The sequence below is a fragment of the Bos taurus genome, chromosome 20 (genome assembly GCF_002263795.3).
Source record: "Bos taurus isolate L1 Dominette 01449 registration number 42190680 breed Hereford chromosome 20, ARS-UCD2.0, whole genome shotgun sequence".
In the NCBI taxonomy this organism is placed as follows: domain Eukaryota; kingdom Metazoa; phylum Chordata; class Mammalia; order Artiodactyla; family Bovidae; genus Bos; species Bos taurus.
Genome location: NC_037347.1, coordinates 33525543 through 33550873, shown reverse-complemented (window position 1 = coordinate 33550873; position 25331 = coordinate 33525543). Strand labels below are relative to the sequence as shown.

General features: G+C 41.5%; 1 protein-coding gene across 1 annotated transcript in view; it reads left to right on the top strand.

The window, feature by feature from the left end:
• The window catches only part of C7 (complement C7), a 57031-nt gene extending 42042 nt beyond the window's left edge, over positions 1-14989 (top strand). The window contains 4 exon segments of the mRNA NM_001045966.1: positions 3129-3320; positions 8229-8319; positions 11566-11750; positions 13751-14989. Coding sequence (NP_001039431.1) covers positions 3129-3320; positions 8229-8319; positions 11566-11750; positions 13751-13932 — 650 coding nt within the window. The 3' untranslated portion in view covers positions 13933-14989.
• The last annotated feature ends 10342 nt before the right edge of the window (positions 14990-25331 follow it).

Sequence of the window (25331 nt, the reverse complement as noted above, 5' to 3'; positions counted from 1 at the left end):
ATCCCGTGGATACAGGATCCTGGCGCACTACAGTCCATGGGGTTGCAAGAGTCGGACATTACTTAGGGACTAAACCACCACACCAGTTTTCCAAGTGGTTGTATCAATTTACATCTTGGACAGAATCCAAGAAGTCAAGATTGCTCTGTATCCTCACCTACACTTGATAACATCTATCTTTAAAATTTTTTTTTAGCCATAGTGGTGAGTGTGTAGCAGTATCTTGTTTTTTAATTTGTATTTTAAAATTTGTATTTCTTCTGATGACTAATGTTGTTAAGCCTGTTTTCATATAGTTATTGCCATTTGGATACTTTTTTATGATGAAATGGCTGTCTAGTCTTTTGGACATTTTTTTTCTGGTGGTTTTTTAGTCTTTTTATTAATGACTTGGAAATTCTCCTGTTTCCTTTGTCTCTGTCTCTCTGTCTCTCCACCCTTGAGTCTTTCAGAAGAAATAGGATATCAATACTACTGAATAGAATGTATTAATAAATATTCCCTAGCTAGGAGTAATGAAGCTAAAAGTCGGTTCTTTGAAAAGATTACTTTGCTTTAAGAGCTTCTTTTTCTTTATTGTGTATCTACTGGTGAGGAATTGTCCCACTCTTTGTTCATCTGCAACATTCTTGTTTTATCTTTACTTTTGAAGGATATTTTTACTGGGTAAGGAATTATTGTCTTTCAGCCCTTTAAAGATTTTTTTACATTGCCTTCTGACTTCATTATTTTCTAGTGAGAAGTCAACTTTTAGGTTTATTGTTTCTCCTTTGGAAATCATATACTGTTTTGATCTAGATGTTTCTAAGAATTTTTTTTTTTTAGAAGCAACTCTACTCTGATGTGCCTAAGCGTGATTTTCTTTGTCCTAGTTGATCTTCAAAGCATTTTTTAACCTATCCTTTAATGTCTTTTGTCAATTTTAAAAAATTATTCACCTTTTTCCTTAAATATTGCTGTCTAATTCTTGCCCACCTCTGCTCATGAGACATCGATGAGACATTTTTTACAAAGTATACACATATACATACGTGTATATATATGTGTGTGTGTGTGTGCTACATTTCTTTCTTTTTATGTTTGTTTTGGGATCTTAGTTACTTGAAAGTGAAAATGTTAGTCACTCAGTTGTGTCTGACTCTTTGCGACCCTATAGACTGTAGCCTGCCAGGCTCCTATGTCCATGGGATTTTCCAGGCAAGAATATTGGAGTGGGTTGCCATTCCCTTCTCCAGGGGATCTTCCTGACCCGTGGATCAAACCTGGATCTCCCGCATTGCAGGCAGATTCTTTACCATCTGAAACATCAGGGAAGCCGAAGCCTCTTAGTTCCTTGACCTGGGATCAAATCCAGGCCCGCGGCAATGAAAGCACTGAGTCTCAACCACTGGACCACGAGGGAATGCCCTATATTTCTTTGCTTTACATCAATTTTTCTCTTTCTGTTTCATTCTAAGTATGTTCTGTTGATCTATATTCTAGTTTTTTAATTCTCGGTACTCTTGTTATAATCTGCTTTCAAGAACTCTACTGAATTCTTAATTTCATTTTCCAATTCCAGATAAACCATTTGTCCACTTTTCTATACTTTCTAATTCTCTGTGGAAACTCTCCCTCTTCTAATTTAATTTTTTCCAACATACTAATCATAGTTATTTCATGGCTTGTGTCTGTTAGCCCCATCGTCTGGATCTGCTGTAGATCTGTTTCTGTTGTATTTTTGAATATTAGATTAGTTTTGATTGAATGCCAGACTTTATTTGTAAAAAAATAAATAATTTGAGACTTTGGATGATGTTATCCTTCTCTAGAAAAAAGATTAGGTTTGTTTCTGGCAAGAACAAAGTTGATTTATGTCCAGTTTACCTTTATCCTAGGTCATAACCATTAAAGGATCATAAGGGAAAGTATTGGATTTCTACTGAGGCTGCTTTTTTGTAACAGGACTGGACTTTAATTTTTGATCTCCTAGCCCTGCGAGACTGCTAAAAACTCTCTGTAGCTATTCAGCTTCAGAGCTGCAGCTTTCTCCTTAGTTTAGCAGCCCTTCAGCACATTAAAAAAATTTTTTTTTTGTTTTAAATTTACAAATAGCCTCAAGGACAAAAACATTATCAAATGTTGTAATCACTGCTTTAGACTTTCCTTTTTCTAGAGTCTTATACCTTGGGATTTCCACTGCTCTGATTGTTCTCTGATGCTCTCTGATTGTTCTCTGATGCTCTCAGAAATAGTTTTTCTTATAACTTGTACAGCTTTCCTATATGTCTTAGTGGGAGCATTAGTGTGAAACCAGCAAATATATCATGGCCAGAAATAAACAGTCCTGATGCTAGATTATTAGCTATTTGAAGGTGGAGTATGTGAGCAATATTTTGTGTCCATAGCAGCATTCAACACACTTGGCCAAGTGTAGGCCCTCAGTAAATGCTGGTTTTGAATGAATGAATGGATTTTCTGATAAAAATGGTGCCAAAATAGAGCAGGACTTTGTAGAATATTGTCCAAAATCCCACTAGAAAGATTTTTTTTTAAGTCATTAATTCTGACTTGCTTTCTACCATTATGCATGTTTTTCATTTTTTTTTTTTAAGTAGAAGATATGAACTAATGACTGTAATGGAATAAGGAAAGATAGAAATGGGAAACCAAGAAAGATTTAGCACTTTTATGGTTGCAAGGTTAAAGGTGGTTCTTTAAAAATTTCAGATAGCAAAATATCTAATTGGACATATGCAATGATATGCAAATGAACACAGCTCTTGGGAAAATTTTGGTGAGACTTCACCAGATGAGAGAGAGAAGTGGCAGCTGTGAAAAGTCCAGTTTTGACAGCAGGCTGGACTTGGGGACCTTATAGTGCTTATTCATTTTAAATTGTCATATGACTGTGAGGGCAGGGGTGAGAGGGTGGGAACTGTCTTGGTTTTCAGTCGTTTACATCACTACATGACAAGCACGGTGGGACATGTCTTTCAGGGCCTTCTAAGAGTGAACTCACCTTTTCTACCTTGTCCTCTAATTTGAAAAAGTAGAACAAGTGTATCAGCACCATTCAGGGCTGTCATTTTTAAAAAGATGGTCTAGGAAAGCAAGGAACCTTGTATTCTGCTCTCTTTTCTCTTTAGAAATTGCCTGCGTTCTGCCTGCACTGATGGATGGCATACAGAGTCATCCCCACAAACCTTTCTACACCATTGGCGAGAAGGTGACCATTTCCTGTTCAGGCGGCAGATCCTTAGAAGGTCCCTCGACATTTCTCTGTAGTTCCAGCCTTAAGTGGAGCCCTGAGGTAAAGGATGTCCAGTGTGTGCAGAGAGGTGAGTGGCTCCTGGGTCTGTCCACGGACACATGGACTCTGGGAGTGAGAGTCCCTGTGGCCGTCCTGAACTGCTGTAACGGAATCATTCCCTCCATCCAGACCCCACTATGAGAAGGAGGTCTAGACTGGGTAACTAGATTTTTTTGCATATAACACATAGACTCGCAGAATTCAAGGAAAGGCAAGAATAGCCCAGGTGATTCTCAGATTTTAACTTAAATCCTTCATATCCAAGATTAGTTTTATATTTGTAGGATACCAAAAAAAACAAAGAATTTCTAAAAGCTGATTTCTGGCTTCCTCCTGATTTTTTAAAAAGGTACTTTTATGAAATACAGAGTTGAGATCACAATTTATATAAAATCCTGCCTATTTCATTTTTGGGTTTATTAGTACTTATTAGTTTATTAGTATTTATTACTTTATTAGTGTTATTGAAATTGAATATTTAAAAGCATTTACATTTAAGCCTACAAAGCAGAAGTTATGAAAGGAAAAGTATTGTGGTTTGTGAAATTATTCTTAATAGTAAAAATCCAAATATCCAGTATTTTGAACACATGGCAAATTTAAATGGCCTTTAAAATAAAATTTAAAAAAATAAATAAATAAATAAATAAAATGTTTTCAATTTTTATTGGAGTATAGTTGATTTACAGTGTTGTGTTAGTTTTAGGTGTACAATGAAGTGAATCAGTTATACGTACACATGTATCCACTCTTTTTTAGATTCTTTGCTCATGTTGGCCTTTATAGAGTATTGAGTGGAGTTTCTGTACTATACAGGAAGTCCTTATTAGTACCTATTTTATATATTGTAATGTGTTTATGTCCATCCCAACCTCCCAATTTAACTCTTCCCCTCTTCCCTTCTGCTCACCATAAGTTTGTTTTCTATGTGTTTCTATGTGTTTGTTTCTATGTTTTCTATGTGATTCCATTTCTGTTTTGTGAATAAGTCCACTTGTATAACATGGTCCAAACTATTTCTGTTCAGAGATACTTAAGATTTGTTTTCAAAATAAACTCTTTCTTTTTTGTTTACATTTTTTAATAAATGGACTTCCCTGGTAGCTCAGCTGGTAAAGAATCCGCTTGTAATGCGGGCGACCTGGATTTGATCTCTAGGTTAGGAAAACCCCCTGGAGAAGGAAACGGCTACCCACTTCAATATTCTGGCCTGGAGAATTCCATGGACTGTATTGTCCATGGGGTTGCAAAGAGTCGGATGTGACTGAGTGACTTTCACTTTAATAAATGGAAAATATTATGCTTGCAACAGTTAAAAACAAGGAAGAAGTCATACTTGCATTCTATTTGATATTCTTATTTCTTGAGTATATGATTTAAAAAAATTTTTAATTGGAGGATAATTGCTTTACAATGTTGTATTGGTTTTTGCCGTACATGAGTATATGATTTTTAATTCAATGTTGAAGTGTGTCTTCTATGGCAAAGATGAAATAGCTGATTCTATAAGTAACAATAATATTCCCTGGTGACTCAAATGATAAAGAATCCACCTGGCAATGCAGGAGTCTCTGTTCAATCCCTGGATTGGGAAAATCCCCTGAAGAAGGGAATGGCAATTCACTCCAGTCTTCTTGCTTGGAGAATCCCATGGACAGAAGAGCCTGGTGTGCTACAGTCCATGGGGTTGCAAACAGTCCGACACGACTGAGCAACTTTCACTTTGAAGTTTGTCATCTCCGGTGAAGATGAAGTAGTTGATTCCATGAGTGATAATATTGGGTAGACTAGATGTGCACCACTGAAAAGAGAGTAGGTTGCCTGGAGGGTTCTGTGATGGGAGACCTGGGCTGTGGTATTAAATAGACCATAGAGGACAATGAGAGGGCAGCCTGTTCAATGGAATGGCCTCCGTGCCCACCCCACGTGCTCTGTGGCTGTCAGAGGACCACAGCAGAGATGACAGCTTTGTTTTCCACACGCACCGAAGCATCACTGTGAATTTATTTGGGATAAAGTAAAGGACCTGTACCAATATTGCTAAAATTAAAGAGAACAATGTACAGTTGATGAGGTTTCTCTTTTCCTCTAAATGAAATTATATACTTTTTTTTTTCTGAAATGTTTTTTCAGTCACTTTATAGCACAATTTGGTATGAATTTTCTCCCCCTCAGCAAATTCTATTAAGGCTCTAATTAAGGATGTTTTCCAAACCTGTGTATTTTTTGAAAGACATGGATAACAATAATAACTACCCTTAAAATAAGCCTATAACAAACAAAAAAAGGCCAGGTTTGTTAGCCTCCAGAGTTTTACAATACCTGCTGTTTAAGTAGTCTTTTTGTTTTTTAATTGTAGTAAAATACACACAACATTTATCATTTTAACCATTTAAATATGTGCAATTCAATAGCATTAAATACATTCCCATTATTGTTCAACCCTCACTGTCATCCAACATTCCATCTTCCCAAACTGAAACTCTACCCATTAAACACTTGTCTCTCATTTATCTCCACCTCCAGTGGTATTTAGCCTTGATGTGAAGATATTTGATTTTAAAATAGTGAAGGTACATTCTGTAGGTGGGCTCTAAGAGTGGGTTTACTTGGTTAATTAAGCTATGAAGATGACAAAGCCATGTTCTTTCTACATGCAAGTCTCTTGTCTAGGTAATTCCACAAGTGATTTTTCACAAAGCAATTACGAGAACTTTTAGAAAATATGTAAAATCTAAAGTTCTATCCTTAAGAATTATTAGCAAAAAACTGCTAATAATAATGCAGAATTCATTTATACAGCTTAATCATTGAACTTCAGCTTGGGTGCATTTAGATCAGACTTTCTCAACCCCGACACTATTGGAATTTTGGAACCTGATAATTCTTTGTTGTGGGAGCCTGTCCTATGTATTGTAACATGTTTGGCAGAATCCTTGGCCCCTGCTATCTCACAGGGGTGACAACTGAAAATGTCCTTTGGCATTGCCTAATGTCCCCTGTGGAGCAAAACTGTCCCTGGTTGAGAAGCATTGATCTAAATAATCCCATTAAAGTATTTTATTTTGGAATCATTTAAGATTTCAGAAAAGTTGTCAAGTATAGTTTCCATATACCCTTTACCCATCTTCCAATACTATTAACACCTCACATACCTTGACATAATTTAGTTGGTCAAAACCAAGGCATTAATATTAATTAGTACAACACTGTCAACTAAACTACAGACTCTTCATTCATCACGTTTTTCCACGGATGTCGTGTTCATGGTCTAGGATCCAATTCAGGATACTACATCGCATTTAAGATAATACCATCTTAAAGACAAATGCTTGAAGAATAAATACTTGCTACAGACAATGCTGGACACGACAGACACACTTCACCTTGCCACCATTTTTACAAGTTTATGCCTTCCTTGTTCATGAGATTTTCCTGTCATGTCTAAAGCTCTTAAGTTTTCCAAAAGTAAGGAAGCATTCTACAGTTTGTGCATCTATAAAAACATGACCTTCAGACAAATGACCTTTATAGGTATATCTAACAGGTAACTCAGAGAAGGCAATGGCACCCCACTCCACTACTCTTGCCTGGAATATCTCATGGACGGAGGAGCCTGGTGGGCTGCAGTCCATGGGGTCCCTAAGAGTCGGACACGACTGAGCGACTTCACTTTCACTTTTCACTTTCATGCATTGGAGAAGGAAATGGCAACCCACTCCAGTGTTCTTGCCTGGAGAATCCCAGGGACAGCGGAGCCTGGTGGGCTGCCGTCTATGGGGTCTCCCAGAGTTGGACACGACTGAAGCGTCTTAGCAGCAGCAGCAACAGGTAACTAGTTTGATGATGAAAAAGTATATGCCACGGAATTCCATTGTAATGAAGCTGCCAGGAAGTGGAAATGGCAAGGCAAGTAGAAATGGCAAAATGAACACTGTTCACTTTGTAGTCAGGCCCAGCTGTGGCCATGGCAAATTAAGCTCTTTGCAAGTCAGACCAAGGTGTTTCCCTGACAAAACTGGAATGATAATTGGCTTTCTATCAGTTTGTAGAAAACATGAAGGAAAGGATTTTATCTATGTAAATACCTCCAGACATTTACTCACTGTTGAGGGGAGACCACTTGGACATTTACATGTAAGAGATTATTATAGTCATCCTTGAGATACTAAGAGTTCTTCTTCTATAGGTCAGCTTATGGTATGCTTTCTGTCTCGTGATAGGTGTAGTGAGCAAAATGTACCCAAATAACACATGGTTTTTAAACCCCACCTTCTCTTTAAAAATTTTTAATTGGAGGATAATTGCTTTACAATGTGTTGGTTTCTGCCATACAAAAATGTGAATCAGCCATAAGTATGTATGTGTCCCTTCCTCTTGAACCTCCCTCCAACTCCCCACACCATCCCATACCTCTGGGTTGTCGCAGCACACTGGGTTGAGCTCCCTGCATCAATCGTCAGATTCCCACTAGCTATCTCTTTTACATGTGTAATGTTTATGTTTCAGTGCTACTCTCTTAATATGATATTTTAAACTCCACCTTTTTGAAGAAAGGGAGCCTACACCATGGGGCTTCAATTCAGACAAACATAGACTTAAATCCTGGCTTGGACAATTTGTTAACTAGCATGAATTTCTTGACTTTTCTGACTCTTAGTTTCCTCATCTCTTAAATGGCTATTTATTAAGAAGAATTCAATATCATATAAAAAGGGCAGGATCAAGAGTCCATGCTCAAGAAATGGTGGCTATTATGACCAAAGACGTTATTTGTTGGGTCTGTGACGCTGTACCTCTTATAAAATGCTTTATAGCTTTATTAATTTATTGATTATAAGAATTTATTGCCTGGTTCAACAATTGAAATAATCCTTGTTTACTACAAAGAAGCTCTTCTCCTAATGGTCACATCTCCATTATTCTTTTCTTTTAGAAGCACCTTTGACACCGAAAGTGCCTAAATGTCAGCCCTGGGAGAAACTGCAGAATTCAAGATGTGTTTGTAAAATGCCCTATGAATGTGGGTAAGCTCTGTTTTATTCTCTGTTTTATTTTATTCAAAACAGATTGAATGATTTCTTAGATGCTAGTCTCTGTTGGATCAAAGGTGTTACTGACCAAGGATCAAGGTCCTTCACATTTCAATCCAGTCCATCTGCTGCCTGTTTTTGCCTGGATCACCAGGGCTGACCATTGGTGGTGTCGGGCAGTGTTCTAATCTGGCTGGTGAGAAAGGCTGAAGGATTACTTAAGGCTGCTTGTTTTCTGTATAAAATGGGACAAAATAACAAAACCTGAGGATTTAGAGTTTGAGGAGATTAGGGCTGAAATTCCCTTGAGACATAAACTTTTTTTTTAATCGTTCATTTATTTTGGGCTGTGCTGGGTCTTCGTTGCTGCAAGCAGAGGCTACTCTCTAGTCGTGGTGTACACATTTCTCTTTGCCATGGCTTCTCTTGTCACAGAGCACGACCTTTAGGGCGCGCAGGCTCAGTAGTGTCGGCTCCCAGGCTCTAGAGCGCAAGCTCAGTAGTTGTGGCGCATGGGCTTAGTTATGCGTAGCATGTGGGATCTTCCTGGATTGGAGACTGAACCAGTCTCTCCTGCATAGGCAGGCTGATTCTTTACCACTGAGCTACCAGGGAAGCCCCAGAGACATAAACTCTTAAAGCAATACCGACAGAGAAAAAAGCAGCTGCTTTTCTAATTCTTGAAATATGTTTCTAGATTTGCATTCCAAGAACACCATCCCACTTGAAATCACTCCTTTGTAGAAATATAGCTGAAGTAATTACTAAGTGTTGGGTACAGATGGCATGATTAAATTAGGACCAGAGGAGCTTTATTGGTGGGACTATTTACAGAAATGTGGGTCGAGTAAAGAAAACTGCACACGACAGAGCAGTATTCCTGAATTGGTAGAAGCTGAACTGAACTGGTTTACATTTTTTTCCACGCCTAAGTCAAAAGTTGTGAGAGAGGAGCATTTATGAAAACCTGTTGACAGAGGGTTAGTTGAGGAGGAGTTGAGTCTCATTCTAGGGGCTTCAGAGATGCCTAGGAGTGAGCCAGGGGAATAAACACCCCAACTGTACTCTCTTTCCTCCCTCCTTTTCTGCCAGAACCCCACAATGATCAAACATTCCTGAAGCTAGAGGACAAGGAAGTCTATTGATGTGGTCCGTACACTTCAGCTTCCCAGGCAGGGTGAAGAAGAGAGGAGGGTGAATCTGGAGAGGCAAATAGGAAACATCCAGTCCCTAGGACTTACTGACCACCTCTAAGGTTAACAATCAAAACACAAATTTATTGGCCAGTTACTTGGCTTTCAGTTAGTATGGTCATCAAAACACATATCCAACTCCTTGAATACCTACATTGTGTGGTGATGACTAAGGGGTATCCTATAAGAAGTAAATTTTTGTGTGAAGGAGAATATATAGCTGAATAACATAAATGGAAATTGTAAAAAAAAAAAAAAAAAAAAAAAAAAAGGAAAGAAAAGATAAAGGAGAAAAAGGAAACAAACACACAAAAAAGTTCAGCCCAGAATCTTCTGACTGTGCTGTTATTCTCTGTTAATCATTGTTTACTTTGATTCACCTTCATCTTCCTTTCAACTTCTTTGTTTCATTGAGCTGATCTGCAGCCTGTTGTTTATACACATGGGAAGAGTTTTAATGTCTGATATGGGCTTCCCAGATGGCCCAAGTGGTAATGAATCCACCTGCCAATGCAGGAGACGCAAGAGACATGGGTTTGATCCCTGGGTGGGGAAGATCGCCTGCAGTAGGAAATGGCAATCTGCTCAAGTATTCTTGCCTGGAAAATTCCATGGACAGACAAGCCTGTCCTCTGGGCTCCTCCATGGAGCCACAGTCCATGGGGTTGCAAAGAGTCAGACACAACTGAGCGACTGAATGTGCACTGATAACAAGGGAGGTGGCTTGTAAGTTCTTTGCCGTTTAAGCTGTTCTAAGTACTTCTATTTAAAGTTTAAATAAACAGATTAAAAAAAGGATACAAGGATTTGTTTCCATTATGTATTTCTGTATTTCTTTGTCCAAACAAATTTAGCTCTTGGTTAAGAGAAGAAAACATTAGAGCTAAATATATGTCAGTAAATATAGATTCTGTCTGTTATTCAAAAATGCCTTTTGTTGTCTAAGGTTTCACTACGGTAATGGCATCCTTACCCATCAGTATTCAGATAAGTGGTTGTTTTTATTATTGACATTTCAAATACTGGCATTTTTTTAGCACCAATGCATAAGGAAAAAACTTAACACATTTCATGGAAATATTTCTAAACTATTTTGTAAACATAGATACTCTAAAAATAGCATTGAAAGATAGAGTTCATCTTCCCTTGAGAATTCAGTCATCAGCTGTGGATAATGCTATCATGTGGACATGAACTCTCAGGGTTGCTGGGCTGGGAACAGCTGCTTTCTTCTACAGTTAGTGGTCCCATTTTTTCAAAATTTATTTATTTTTTAATTGAAGGATAATTGCTTTACAGAATTTAGTTGTTTTCTGTCAAACCTCAACGTGAATCAGCCATAGGTATCAGTTTAGTTCAGTTCAGTCGCTTAGTTGTGTCCGACTCTTTGTGACCCCATGAACCACAGCACGCCAGGCCTACCTGTCCATCACCAACTCCTGGAGTCCACCCAGACCCATGTCCATTGAGTCGGTGATGCCATCCAGCCATCTCATCCTCTGTCGTCCTCTTCTCCTGCCCTCAATCACATGGTCGCATTTGACTTTGGTCCCTCCGAGTGCGTGTGTGTGTGCTAAGTCACTTCAGTTGTGTCTGACTCTTTGCAACCCTATGGACTGCAGCCCGCCAGGTTCCTCTGCCTATGGAATTCTCCAGGCAAGAATACTGGAGTGGGTTGCCATGCCCTTCTCCGGTGATCTTTGCTAATTTTCTGTCTCCTCCTTTGTTATCAATCTACCTGTTGCTAACAGACCATTGCCTTCTCTTTTAATTTGCTGTATCTGATCTGTTCTAAATGAAACTAGATCGACACCAGATATCTAAGATTATAAAACTTGTGAGCAAATAAAGAGCAAAATATGTTCATTTTGAAGACTGGAGGGGATTGGGCCCTAGAAATGTGGGGGATTTGAGTTTCTGTCCCCTCATTTGGCTGTGGGAGACAACATCTGAGGCACTGAGCCCAGAGCTTCACCTTTCACTTTTCATTCTCAGCTTTGAGGAAAGAAAATTTTGTAAAGGAAGTAATTTAAAAATGTTGTTTCAGGTCCTCATTGGGTGTATGTGCTCGAGATGAGAGAAGCAAAAGGATACTGCCTCTGACCGTTTGCAAGATGCACGTTCTCCAGTGCCAGGGTAGAAATTACACCGTGGCTGGTAGGGAGAGCTGCACTCTGCCTGCCTCGGCTGAAAAAGCTTGCGGTGTGTGTCCACTATGGGAAAAATGTGATGGTAAGGGACATTTCATATTTGTGACTATAAAAATACTTCAGTAGTAGGAGTGAAGTTTTCAAACATGTAGTGTGCTATTTTAGCAACAGATGAAAGCACATCCCTAAGTATGTCAAAGACTCAGACTGGTCTGAGTTTGAAGCCTGGCATCAGGCTCAGAACCTGCTTACTCTGGAGTGAAATGCCTCCCTTGCCTGGTCCTGTATACTGGAGCAGGTAGACATTCCTTTCTCCAGCGGATCTTCCTGACCCAGGGATTGAATCCCAGTCTCCTGCTATCCCCACTATCCTCCCCCGCTGCCTTCCCTGGGGAGGCGAAGTGGTGGATGAAGAATCCTCCCTGGTGGTCTGAACTTGTTGGGTCACTCAGTCGTGTCTGACTCTTTGAGACCCAGTCGATAGTAGCCTGCCATGTTTCTCTGTCCATGGAATTCTCCAGGCAAGAATGCTGGAGTGGGTTGCCATTTCCTTCTCCAGGGGATCTTCCTGACCCAGAGATTGGACCCAGGTTGACTGCATTGCAGGTGGATTTGTTACTGTCTGAGCCAGCAGGGAAGATCTGATGGCCTGAATGTCCTCCCAAATATCACATTCCACCTTCACGATTTTTGCTCTGTTCTTGTATTATCCATATTATGTATTCATTAAAAAAGAAACAGCCTCACATAAAAATAACAAATTTTAAAAGAGGAAACTTTATAGCACATCTTTAATAGGAAATATCCCTTACCATAAATATTAGGTAACCATAAAAATGTCTTTCCAGGTGGCTCAGTGGTAAAGAATCTGCCTGCCAAGCAGGAGACAAGGGTTTGATCCCTGGGTTGGGGAGATCCCCCGGAAGAGGGCATGGCAACTCACTCCAGTATTCTTGCCTGGAGAATCCCATGGACAGAGGACCCTGGTGGGTTACGGTCCATGGGGTCACAAAGAGTCAGACACGACCTAGCGACTTAGCAACAACAAAGGGGGCATGTTGGAAGCACACCAGTGCCAGGCTGACACTTTCTCCTAGAAGCAATCAGAAGGATGTGATGGAAAAGGAGGTACTACTTGCTGGTCTCCTGTCCTGGCGTCCTGGTGGCACTTAATAGTGATCTTGACAACCACACCAGGGGCCCCACCTCTGAGGGGGAAGAGCTGAGTTGTCCAAGCCAGGCCTTGGTCCTCAGTTTCCCCATCTATAAATCTGGGAGCCTGATGGTGCTTTCTGGATCTGTAAGGTCTCTACCAGCTCCTCAGGGCCTCCCGCTCCTGGCTGGTACCCCCTGGGCATCTTTCCCCTCACCCCTGTCCCATTTGCAGCAGAGGCAGTGACACATAAAACTCTATGGCCATCCGTGTCTGCGACACTTTCGGTTTGGCAGTCATCACAGTCTGCTGGCTGATCTGGTTACCCTCCTTCAGGGGATGCCTGGCCGGTGTATTCCAGCATCACCCCTTCAGCGCCCACACAGCTTTCCTTCCCACTCGTTTCTGTTTGGTCTTTATGCAGTATGAGGCCTTTTGGGTTTCACGTCCTCTCTCTCAAAGCAAGTTAATTCTCCTTTACTTTGTCTCCCTCTGAGGCTTGCCGCCCGGCTCTTTGCTGAGGTCTCCGCCTTCGGTCTGGGTGTTGAGGGATCACATCATGTTTGGGGCGCCCCTGGGCAGCACCTGAAGGAGAGAACCGCCCCATGGGCGTCCAGTCGACAGGAAGCCTGGCACCAGCCTCAGAACTTGCTTACTCTGGAGCAAAATGCCTCCCTTTACTGGAGCAGGTTGCCATTCCCTGCGCCAGGGGATCTTCCTGACCCAGGGACTGAACCCGGGTCTCCTGCATTACAGGCAGATTATTTACCGTCTGAGCCACCAGGGAAGCCCACACGGGGTGGGGCAGGTAATGGTGACAGGAACACCGGTAGCTCTCCAGTCACCACTTGCATAACTTTGGATGGGATGCGCCTGGCCTCCCTCATCTCCACCAGATGCCGTTAAGCCTCTCTCGTTTCTTTTTCCAGCCGAGGGCAGCGAATGTGTCTGCAGAGCCGCCTCGGAGTGCGAGGAAGCAGGATTTAGCGTCTGCGTAGAGGTGAACGGCAGGGAGCAGACGATGACCGAGTGCGAGGCCGGCGTCCTGAGATGCAGAGGACTGAGCATCTCCGTCACAGGCATCCGGCCCTGCGCCGCCGAGGCCGCGTAGTTGCCGGCGCCTGAGGTCCGGCTCGCCGTCCCGCAGGCGCTGTGGCTGAACTAAAGCTCTGCATAGCCAGCCCTGTAGACGGCTTCCCAGCACGCAGGCCCATTCTTTCTCCTTCCCCTCCGTGTCCCCTTCCCCCAACTCGAACCCCTGCATAATCCCACAGCTCTTTGTCCTCCCAAACCCGAATTCAGATCTTTCTCTTCTCTTTCTAAAAAATGTCAGTCTGAAGGATATTGATGAACCTTTGCAGATGTTTTGTACTTCTCTGGACCTTGCCTTTTTTTTTTTAATCTGAAAATTAGAGGGTTAGACTAGAGAAATTTCAATGCTCTATGATTGTTTTAAGTATGATTGACTCCACTCATGAGCCAGAATACATTCTACAAATTGATTAGGAAAACAGAAAGATTAGAGAGGCTGGCTTCACTCAGTGAAACCGAATACAAGGGGACCTGGAATGGAGGAAGACAGATAAAATTATTCCATTCCAAATGGTAATCCTTCACCCTGTTGACCCAGGCAGGACACCTGGAGATCCCTAATCTTATCAGGAGGTTGAATCACCCGTCATCAAAGTGGAATCCGTTATGTGATGGCTACCTTCTTGTCTGAGAACAAATACAATTCAGGCTTCTCTCTGGAGCTTTTCTTTAGTGTGTGCCAAATTCAAGACCTGTAATTTGCCTTCCTCTTCTCTCTCTCTCTCTCTTTTTTTTTTTTTTTTGGTAGGAAGCATCATTTATGCTTGAGCTATTGAGTGATTGCATATTTGGGTGAAGAGTGTTCTTTAATACGGATACACACCTAGATTTTTCCGGGGACTCTACAGGTAGATCCGTTTGAAGCATTAGCTTTCTATTTATCCCCTATTCATCTTTCATCAAAACAAAATAGCAGCTGTAGGAGGTTAAATGAGTGGGCTTCAATGGGATTTAAAATGTGTGTTTATATATGAATAATATCTGTATTTTCTGATTCATTTTAATAAAACTTTAGTTTAAATCACAATGATTTTAAAACTCATTAAAGATACCATTCTTTGACATTAAAAAAAAAATCTGTGTTATGTTTAATTTTAAAGAATCTTGCCATGAAGGATGGCTAATGTGCTTTTTTTTTACATTTAAAGCATTTTAAATTACTTTGTTGAGATATGATTGACATGTAAAGAGCTGTACATGAGTCTGGGGATAAGTATACATCTGTGAGAAACTTCCCAGGTGGTGCTAGTGGTAAAGAACCAACCTGCCAATGCAGGAGACATAAGAGATGTGGGTTCGATCCCTGGGTAGGGAAGATCCCTGGGAGGAGGGCATGGCAACCCACTCCAGTATTCTTGCCTGGAGAATCCCATGGACAGAGGAGCCTGGTGGGCTACAGTCCAAAGAGTCAGACATGACTGAAGTGACCTAGCATGCACACATGCATACATGTGTGAAAATATCACCACCATCAAGACCATAAATGTATCTATCACCTCCCAAAGTTCCCTCCTACCCCCATTGTAATTATTATTATTATCATAAGAACAGAAAGAACACTTAACATAAGATCTTTCCTCTTAGAAAAATTTAAATATACATTACAGCATTGTTAGCTATACACACCGTGTTGTATAGGAGATCTCTAGAACTCCTTTATCTTGTATAACTGAAACTTGATATCCTTTGACCATCACCTCCCCATTTTCCCTGCCCTTAGCCCTAGGCAACCACCATTGTACTCTCTGCTTCCATGAGTTTGACTGTTTTAGATACCTTGTATAAGTGAGATCATGCTGTATTTATATTTTTGTGTCTGGCTTATTTCATTTAGCATAATATCCTCCAGGTTCTATCCTGGATGAGTGAATAATTGGTGGCTAAACAGGGACCAGTGAATGAGATTGGACAGAGATGCTGTCTTGAAATACTAAATTTCATGCCTTTTTTTTTTCTTTCTTTTCTGAACATCCTTATCCTTGGCTTTTTCTCAGCCCACCAGGCTCCCCCGTCCCTGAGATTCTCCAGGCAAGAACACTGCAGTGGGTTGCCATTTCCTTCTCCAATGCATGAAAGTGAAAAGTGAAAGTGAAGTCGCTCAGTTGTGTCCAACTCTTAGCGACCCCATGGATTGCAGCCTAACAGGCTCCTCCGTCCACGGGATTTTCCAAGCAAGAGTACTGGAGTGGGGTGCCATTGCCTCCTCCGCTAGTTGGACAGAGACATTCACAATTCTCTATGAGAGAATTAGGATCATGGCAGCAGGGCTACAGAAAGATAGTAACTTACAACATTAAAAATCTTTTGAGATTTCTAAAATGAGTTCCTGAACATCTAAGGAGAAGGTTTTAGGAAAGCTGGAAGGACGGTTTATGTCATGAAAACTGACGCAATGAGAACAGAGGCAATGGGAGAATACCCTCGTCTGCCCCTCCCTCTGCCTCAGACCAGGTGAGGGGCACCTGGCTGGGATCTAGCCTTGGAGGAGAAGGCAGAAAATGCTCAAGTGAAAGTTGTCTGGACCTACTGGGGGACAGAGGGAAAGGAGGGAATTGGCGCAGGCATTAACTAGCTGCAGGGAGCTCCAGGGGAGCCCAGTCACGTCCTACCAGCCATCACTCACAATTTCAGTGGACCCTGTGAGTCACCTGGGCAGAGAAGCTGCTTTGGAAGTTTTCCTAATTGCACTGGACTGTGTCTTCTTGCGACACTCCACACATTTCCTAACAATTGACCAACAGAAGTGCTGTTTATCAATGCCCTGAGATTTAATGAGCCCCATCCTAACTGCTATGTTTGGAACTTCCCTCCCAGCAGCAACAGTCCAGGATGGTTGTAATCCCCCTGAAACAGAGGGAAGGTTCTTGGTATTCAGGTGGGGTATGGTGGGGATGTAGAATGGCAAGGGGGATGTCTGACAAATGTCCCCTGGAACTCTGAGTTTCCTAACAACAAGCCAGGTGACTGGCTCATTTGATTGAGGGCACCCCCTTTCAGCTGAGCAGGTCATGGCTAATCTCAGCTTCACATGGGACTTGCAAGACCATCCTGTTGGTGAGTAGCTGTTCAGAGCTGCAGGTGCTGAGCAGCTGGTTTTCTCAGTGTTCCCTGAAACAGCTGCACCATAGGCTGTTAATTACTTTTGCTTTTGGTTAAGGTATGCATATTTATCAATATTTTTTGACCAACCCCACAGTTTATCATTTGCTCTATATTTTTTTCTGTACTACCAATATTTCTTACACCCTCATACCTGCACACATACTGACCTACCACAGGCATCTGGATTATTTGTAAGATGGGTGTAATAGCTAGTGAAGGTGGTCATCATAAACTTGAAGATAAATGAAGGTCCTATATACTTAGGACATTCAAGTGTATCTATGACTCTTTCTTTGTCTTAGATAGGATAGGAGGAGGAGATACAAGAGGAGAGAAGAGAAATGAAAAGGAGAGGGAGAGAAAGAGGGAGGGAGAGATGGGGGAGAGAGAGAGAGAGAAAAAAAAAAAAGATTGGAGCATCCTTAGCACAGGAGTAGCAGAACTGAGCCGCAACATTAACCCTGCTACCTACCAGTGTACCAGGACTTTTCTTCCTTGATGGACTAAAGTGGATTCAATACTTTAGCTAGAAACGGAATGACCTGTTCTCTTTCAGAACACTGAGCCAGAAAGCAACTGCAGTAGGAGGCAATTTCCTCCTAATATCTGAGAAACCCGAGGTATATGCATGCTTTTCAATTACCTTGGTCTTTCAGGCAGTTCACACATTTGGGGACAAGAAAGCTGATGGCATGATAGGAGTCCCTGCTGTGACAACCAAAGCACTTGCAATTTGTCTTTTTATTTATTCCTGTCATGCAAAGCTCCAGATTGATTCTCAAAACATCAATCATGTAAAAAAAAAAATTTGCTTTTTTAGCCAAGGGTTAACAAGACTAGATGAGAAGACTGTTGTTTCAGAGAGGGAGGGCCGAAGGTGAAAGGGTGGGCAGGAGAAAGAACAATAAAGTGCTTTTTGATTTACAGGCTGAGGACAATTTCCTGAGAAAGGACAAACATTAAGTACTTTTCTGTTATCACTATTATTTCTGTGCATCCCTACAAGAGGGGGCTGGTACTGAATCCCAGGGGAGGGGCCTCAGGTACACAACAGATCAATGATGCTCACAACAGAGAAGCACTGACCAAATAAATCAGATGTGCTGTTGAATAACTGTGTGTTATGCAAGAATCTGCTGACCAAGTGGGCTGGGAATACAGACAGGTCAAAGGACTTTTCTATAATGGTGGAGTGGAATTTTCTTATTAAGGGAAAGTTTTACCAGACATTCTCAGGAGAAAGTGATTAAGGTGGAGGTCCCAGGATTGGTGTATTACTAGACCACGTGCAACCCAAGTGTGAACCATGATGGTGGTTCATAAAGGGCTCCCATTGAACTCCAGAAACTTCTCTGTACAGACGCTGAGCATCATGGGGCGGGGGGAGGGGGAGGTGGCATGAGTCTTGAAGTCAGGTGTGGTGTAAACATGGACACGCTCACCAAGGGGATCACTGTGGCCCATAGGATTAAATACTTCGGTAGGAAGATGAGAAGCTTTCCAGAGTATCTCGAGCCTCTTACAAATGCAATGATTGGCTGTTTACCAAGGACATGGTGCACAGATTCATTAGATGTGAGGGGAAGTCACATTTGGAGAGATCTTATCTCCAAGTCTCCTCTGGACTGGTGAGAGTAGGAACTTGACGATATGGTTCTGTGCCCCCTGTGGCTCAGGACCCTGGCTGTATATGCTCAATAACACTGCCATTTTACAGTTACTTTCCATTGTCACATAGCTAGTCAGCAGACCTAGTCTGGAAATGGCTCTTATGCTTCCCAGAGTGGTACTCATCCATTTCTATATAGTGCTGGTGCCTTGACTGTCCTGTGAACCCGTGTTTGAGTTGGGTCTTGCCAGGCAGGGGAGATTCATGTGCTATGTGAGTGTTCTCTTATGATACCCACAGGGCAGGCATTCTGAATACTTGGATTTAAGTAGATACGCTTTGTCTTTTTGTGCTGTGAAAGTGTGGGCCTCCTAATTCTCTCCCTTCTTTTTTTGGAATATTGTTAGGAAATTTTGAATTATGTCCCCTGTTGGAGGACTGACTGAGGGTGAGGATGTTTGCACTTGAGAACGGCGGTACAGAATGAGGCAGAGAATTTAAGGAGGAAGCAGAAATTCCTGAGATCTAAATGATATTGACAGGACCTCTCTGGTGGTCAGTGGTTAAGAGTCCACCTCGCAATGCGAGGGACACGGATTTGATCTCTGGCTGGGGAACTAAAGATGCCACGTGCCCCTTGCACCATGACTGAGCCAGTGTGTGGCAAGGAAAGATCCCGCATGACAAAATGAAGATCCTGCATGCTGTAAGAAAGACCTGACACAGTCAAATAAATGCATATTAAAAAAAAGTTATTGACAAAAAGCCTAAGTTCTGGAAAAGTTGATCTTGGGATGCTGGCTTATTAGGAGACTGTTGATCCTGCTTCTGAGAGTGGAAGTGGCTGCAGCTGACAGTCCCCTGGGATGCAGACTGGGACTTCTAATCTGTGATGAACAGTCCTTTTTTCCCATTTTAGTGGGTAAAAGAGCTAGATGTCTTAGTTCTGGCTGCTGTAACATACTACCATAGACTGGAAGGCTTAAACAGTCCTGGAGGCTGGACAGTCCAAGATCAAGTTCCCAGCAGATTGGGCCTCCGGTGAGGGCCCTCCTCCTGGTTTGCAGACAACTGCTTTCTTATTGTGTCCTCACATGGTGGACGGGGAGCTCTGGTCTCCTCCTCTTCTTATAAAGTCACCAAGCCCCCATGGGGGTCTGCCCTTATGACTTCTGACCTCATTTAAACCTAATTACTCCCAAAGGTTCCATCTCCAAATACCATCACCTTGGGGATTAAGGCTTCAACATATGGATTTTAATGAGACACATTTAGTCCGTAGAAGAGACCATAAACTGCTGTGATTTATTGGTCAAACCGGTTGCTTCTTCCAGTGGGTTGGTGAGGAATCTTATCTTACGAGCTTGCCCTTTGGCAATCTTGGCAAACAATGTAAATAGCGCAGAGCAAATTTATGGAAACTGACACATCCTCTCTGCATATTCTTGGAGACATTTTTCTCTCACATTATAAAGCCAGTGTTTTGAATGTCTAATACAGGTCCCAAGGAACTCAGGCTGGGATATACCATCTCTTCTGAAAAGCAACACTGGAACTCAGTCTTGGGCTGTGGAATATAAAAACCTGAATGCAGGAAAGGAGCAACATTAATATTAAAACCTAAACCTGCTGGGAGCACTTTATATATATTAGCTCATTTAATCAGTTTAATGACACTGTGAATAACTACTATTATTATTCTCATTTTACAAATGAGGAAATGGAGGCATAGAGAAACTAAGTGATTTACCCAACTTACACAGATAACAATTAGAGGAAACAGAATTCAAATTCAAGCCCTTTTGTTTGGTAGATTACACTCTTAACCACTATTTTGATATATTGTAGGTAGGCAGTAGTTATCGCAATAGGTAGCAATAGCATGACAATAGCATTTCTTGTTGATTCAAGGGCTTCCCTGTTGGCTCAGTGGTAAAGAATCCACCTGCCAATGCAGAAGACATGGGTTCAATCCCTGTGTTGGGAAGATCCCCTGGAGAAGGAAACGGCAACCCTGTCCTGTATTCTTGCCTGGGAAATTCTATGAACAGAGGAGCCTGGCAGGCTACAGTCTATGGGGTTGCAAAGAGTCAGACATGACTTGGCAACTAAACAACAACAACTGGTTCTAAAATTTTTGTTATACTTGGTCTTATTAAAAAAATAAACCAACATTCAAGATAAGATTTGGTCACTGGAATGAAAACACAGGAATTTCCATAGCGCTTTTAAAAAGATTCAGCTGTGTAAATATGATGACTTCCTCAAACTGATCTTTTAAAATGGATTGAAATAAATGTTTTTCTAATGCTCCATGAATCTGCTGTGTGTGTTTGAATGCGTCTATGGTTATACCTGGCTTCCCAAGTGGTACAGTGGTAAGTAATATGCCTCCCAAATGCAGGAGATGCATGAGACAGGTTCTATGCCTGGGTTGGGAAGATCTCCTGAAATAGGGAATAGGAACCCACTCCAGTATTCTTTCCTGGAAAATTCCATAGACAGAGGAGCCTGGTTGAGTCCATGGGGTTGTTCCAGGAAGGGGGGACCCTTTCCAGGGCCCAAAACTAGGCTCTTATCTAACACTCGGAAATGAATTGTCTGAGGAGACGTGTGCTGTCAAAGCAAGAGATTTTATGGGGAAAGGTCACCCAGTCAGAGAGCAGTAGGGTAAGGAAACCCAGGAGAACTGCTGTGCCACATGGCCACAGTCTTGGGTCTTATGGTGATGGGATTAGTTTCTGGGTTGTCTTTAGCCAATCATTCTGACTCAGAGTCCTTCCTGGTGGTGCACACCTTGTTCAGCCAAGATGCATGCCAGCGAGGATTCTGGGAGGTGGTCAGACATGTGGTGTCTCCTTTTGACCTTTCCCAAACTCTTCCAGTTGGTGGTGGCTTATTAGCTCCGTGTTCCTTACCAGGACCTCCTGTGCCTGCCCCACCCCAAATGAAGCTGTGACTTCAAACCAATACACAGTTCCATTTGATTTCATCTTGAATACGTGTATGCATACATGAAAATATTTAAGAGGCAAGTTTTGATTAATGAAAATTTGATATTTCTGAAGGTTTTAGATAAACAGCAATAAAAAATATTGTGCATAGAATGCCAAAAAAAAAGGATAAGAACATTCATTCAGTCTCCTGACCTTCCCTGAGTCCCAAAGACCAGATTCAAATGATTTCTATTCAGGGAAGGGAGGGGATACAGAAACAGAGGAGGAACAATCAAATGGTGGTACAGCCTTGAGACAGGGTCCTGGTTCCTACTCAAGAAATATGCATAACAAAGTCTTTGAGTTCTTCTGCAGAACTGGGGCCCCCACCGAGGTGGAGGATGGTAACTTCAGGCTGAACACAAGAGTCTTGGAGCATCACTCTGTTGCCTCACCACCAACCATTCAGAAAAAAGTCACACACCCTGCAGCCCTCTCCCCAGATGTTGCCTTCTGTTTCTGGGGACCAGTAACGACCATCCTGTTAGGTCTCCTGTTTGGCCCCTGTCTATTTCATCTCTGAGAGGAGCCAACAGTTTCAAGCTAAATTGCTGTTATTACAAGGGTGAATGCTATTTTCAGGCAAAGAATACCTTGACTTAGATCAGGTAGAGAGAGACATCTGCTCTGCTAGGCAGGTCTATGCCCATGCACAGCAGGAAGAAGTTAACAGAAGCAAGAGACCTCCGCCTCAATTCCCAAGAAGTATCTGGAGTATGAAGTCTCTCAGAGGGGAGTTGTCAGGGGAAGCACACTGACTGAAACCACCACCCTGGCCAGGCACTATAGTAACCATTTACGTGAGTTGTTTTAAGACAGGAGGTCCCAGTAAGGAACATGGAACTAATATGCCACCACCAACTGGAAGAGTTCGGGAAAGGTCAAAAGGAGACACCACATGTCCGACCACCTCCCAGAATCCTTGCTGGCATCCATCTTGGCTGAACAAGGAAGGACTTGTTCACCAGGAAGGACTCTGAGTCAGAATGATTGGCTAAGGACAACCCGGAAACTAATCCCATCACCATGAAACCTGAGACCGCAAGCCATGTGGCAGAGCAGTTCTCCTGGGTTTCCTTACCCTACTGCTCTCCACCCGGGTGCCCTTTCCCCATAAATTCTCTTGCTTTGTCAGCACATGTGTTTCCTTGGACAATTCACTTCCGAGTGTTAGACAAGAGCCCAGTTTTGGGCCCTGGAAGGGGTCCCCCTTCCTGCAACAGGATCACAAAGAATGGAACACAATTGAGCAACTGAGTACATTCGCACACGTGGGCATATCTACCTAGAAATATGTCTATTGTGATTTTATCCTAAGGATATGAAACTTTAATAAACATTGACTTTTTAATTAATAACATTAATTTTCTAAATATTTTGGAGATTTCAAAATATCTTTCTGTTATTGATTTCTAGTTCAATTCCACTGTGGTTATAGAACATACTTTGAATGATTTCAATCCTTTTAAATTTATGGAGATTTGTCTTATTTGTCATATTTTGGTTCAAAATATGATCTAGTTTGGTGAATGCTTCATTTGCACTTGAAAGGAAGTTGCCTTCTACTGTGATTCAGTCGAGTGTTCCACAATGTCAATAAGGTCAAGTTGGTAGTGTTGTTCAAGTCTTCTGTATCCTTATTGATCTTCAGCCTGCTTGTTCTATCAGATATTGAGAGTGTTTTGTAGATTTATCTATTTCTTCTTTCAATTCCATCAGTTTTGCTTCATGTATTTTGAATCCCCATTATTAGGTGCATAAACTTTTAGGATTATTCTGTCCTCTTGATAAACTGACCCATTTGTTGCCATCAAACGTCTCTTTGTATCTGATATATTCTTTGTTTTGAAGTCTACTTTGTTTGGTATTAACCTAGCTACTCCAGTTTCCCTTTGGTTATTGAAGTAGTATGTATAAACTCTGTGCATATAAGTAGACTTTATTTGTTAGGGTTCTCCAAATAAACATGTAAAAATATATACATGTACATATAAAATAAGTTTTATTATTAGGAATTGGCTCATGTGATTATGAAAGCTAAGAAGTCCAATGATCTGCCATTGCATGCTATAGACCCCAAAGCCTCTGGTGTAAATTTCAGTTTGACTCTGAAGGCCTGAGACCCAGGAGTGCCAGTGGTGTAATTCTCATTCCAACGCCAGGAGGACACCAATGTCAGCTCAAGCATTCAAGTAGAGAGAGAAAATTCAACATTTCTCTTTCTATTTGGACCATCGATGGGTTGGGTGATCCTCATCTATATTGAGGAGGCCAATCTGCTTCATTCTATCCACTTTCAAATGGAAATCTCTTCTGGAGAAGCCCTCACAGACACACCCAGAAAAAAATGTTTAACTAGATATTTTGCATTTTGTGGCCCAGTCAAGTTGACACAGAAAATTAACCATCACAAGTCCATCACTTATTAACTTGGCATCCATGCACATCTCTAAGCTCTACTTAATCTCCAAATGAAGATAATAATAAGGTCATAATTCCACCTAATTATCTTACATACAATTGAAAACATACTCATCCTTTCCCCAGAAGAGGAGATAGAGAACTTGAGAGATATTTACTTTTCTCCTTGATATCCTGTACTTAAGTACTATGATGCAAAATGAACAATACTTACATACATAATGTAAAATATGTTGCATGATAGGGAAATAAGGGAGAAAAGAAAAAAATTATATTTGCTTAATATACATGCAGAAATTCATGACAAAGCAAAGAGGAAATATTCATGACAAGTATAGCTTTCGTCTCTACTATACAGCTGGTCATGTGGTTGTAGCTGGTATTTTAGTTCTCTTCTTGAACTACCAAATCTGTATTCCCTTTGCCTTGAGCAAGCACCTCAGCTAGTTGTGGTTCTTTACCTAATGGAGTGACCCATACCTTTGTTCCTAAATTGGGCCGTTAGTAGCCCTGCCTGGATTAGGTTGTTGACCTTAATCACAGGGCATGGTAGCACCAAGAGAAAACCTAAAGGATCTCCTGTATTCCAGACATGCTCTTCTTTCTTTCCATTGTGGAGTAGTAGTCCAGTTTCTCCTTGGTGAACAGGACCAATCACACCAGTCAGACAATTCCTTCCTTCCTTGTCTGTTGATTCAGTGGCATGAACAGCCCAAAGTGTCCAGGTATTCGTCTTAACTTCTTGTTCAATAGAATCATTGTTATGTTCCCTGGTGGAAACATTTACCCTCTGGAACAAAGACTTCTAGGCCTGCAGGTCATAAGATCATGGGATCATGATTGGTAAGCAGAATTTACCAATGGATTACTTGGGATAATAATAGTGAGTGAGACCAGTGAGTGAGTGATGCCACTCCTGTTTCCATCCCTTGGTCCTTGGATCTCTGAATAGTGGATGGGAGAAATCTTACCATATCCTGGATTTGGATTCAGAGCATGTACAACCTTCTGCACATTTTTGACTAGGAGCATGTGCCTGTTGCAGCACTTCTTTTGCTGTGAAGAGAGTTCCTAGATTAGAAGCAATCCTGTGTGGAATACCATGACTGTGGATGAGACATTCTGTTAGTCAACAGATGTTAGTTTTACTAGAAGTATTGGATGAAGAAAAGGCAAATCCATATCCATACTTAGTGTCAATTTCAGTAAGAACAAAGCACTGCCTCTTCTGTAATAGAAACAGTTCAATGTATTAATGCACCATCAGGCTGACCACCCTGGGGAATGCTG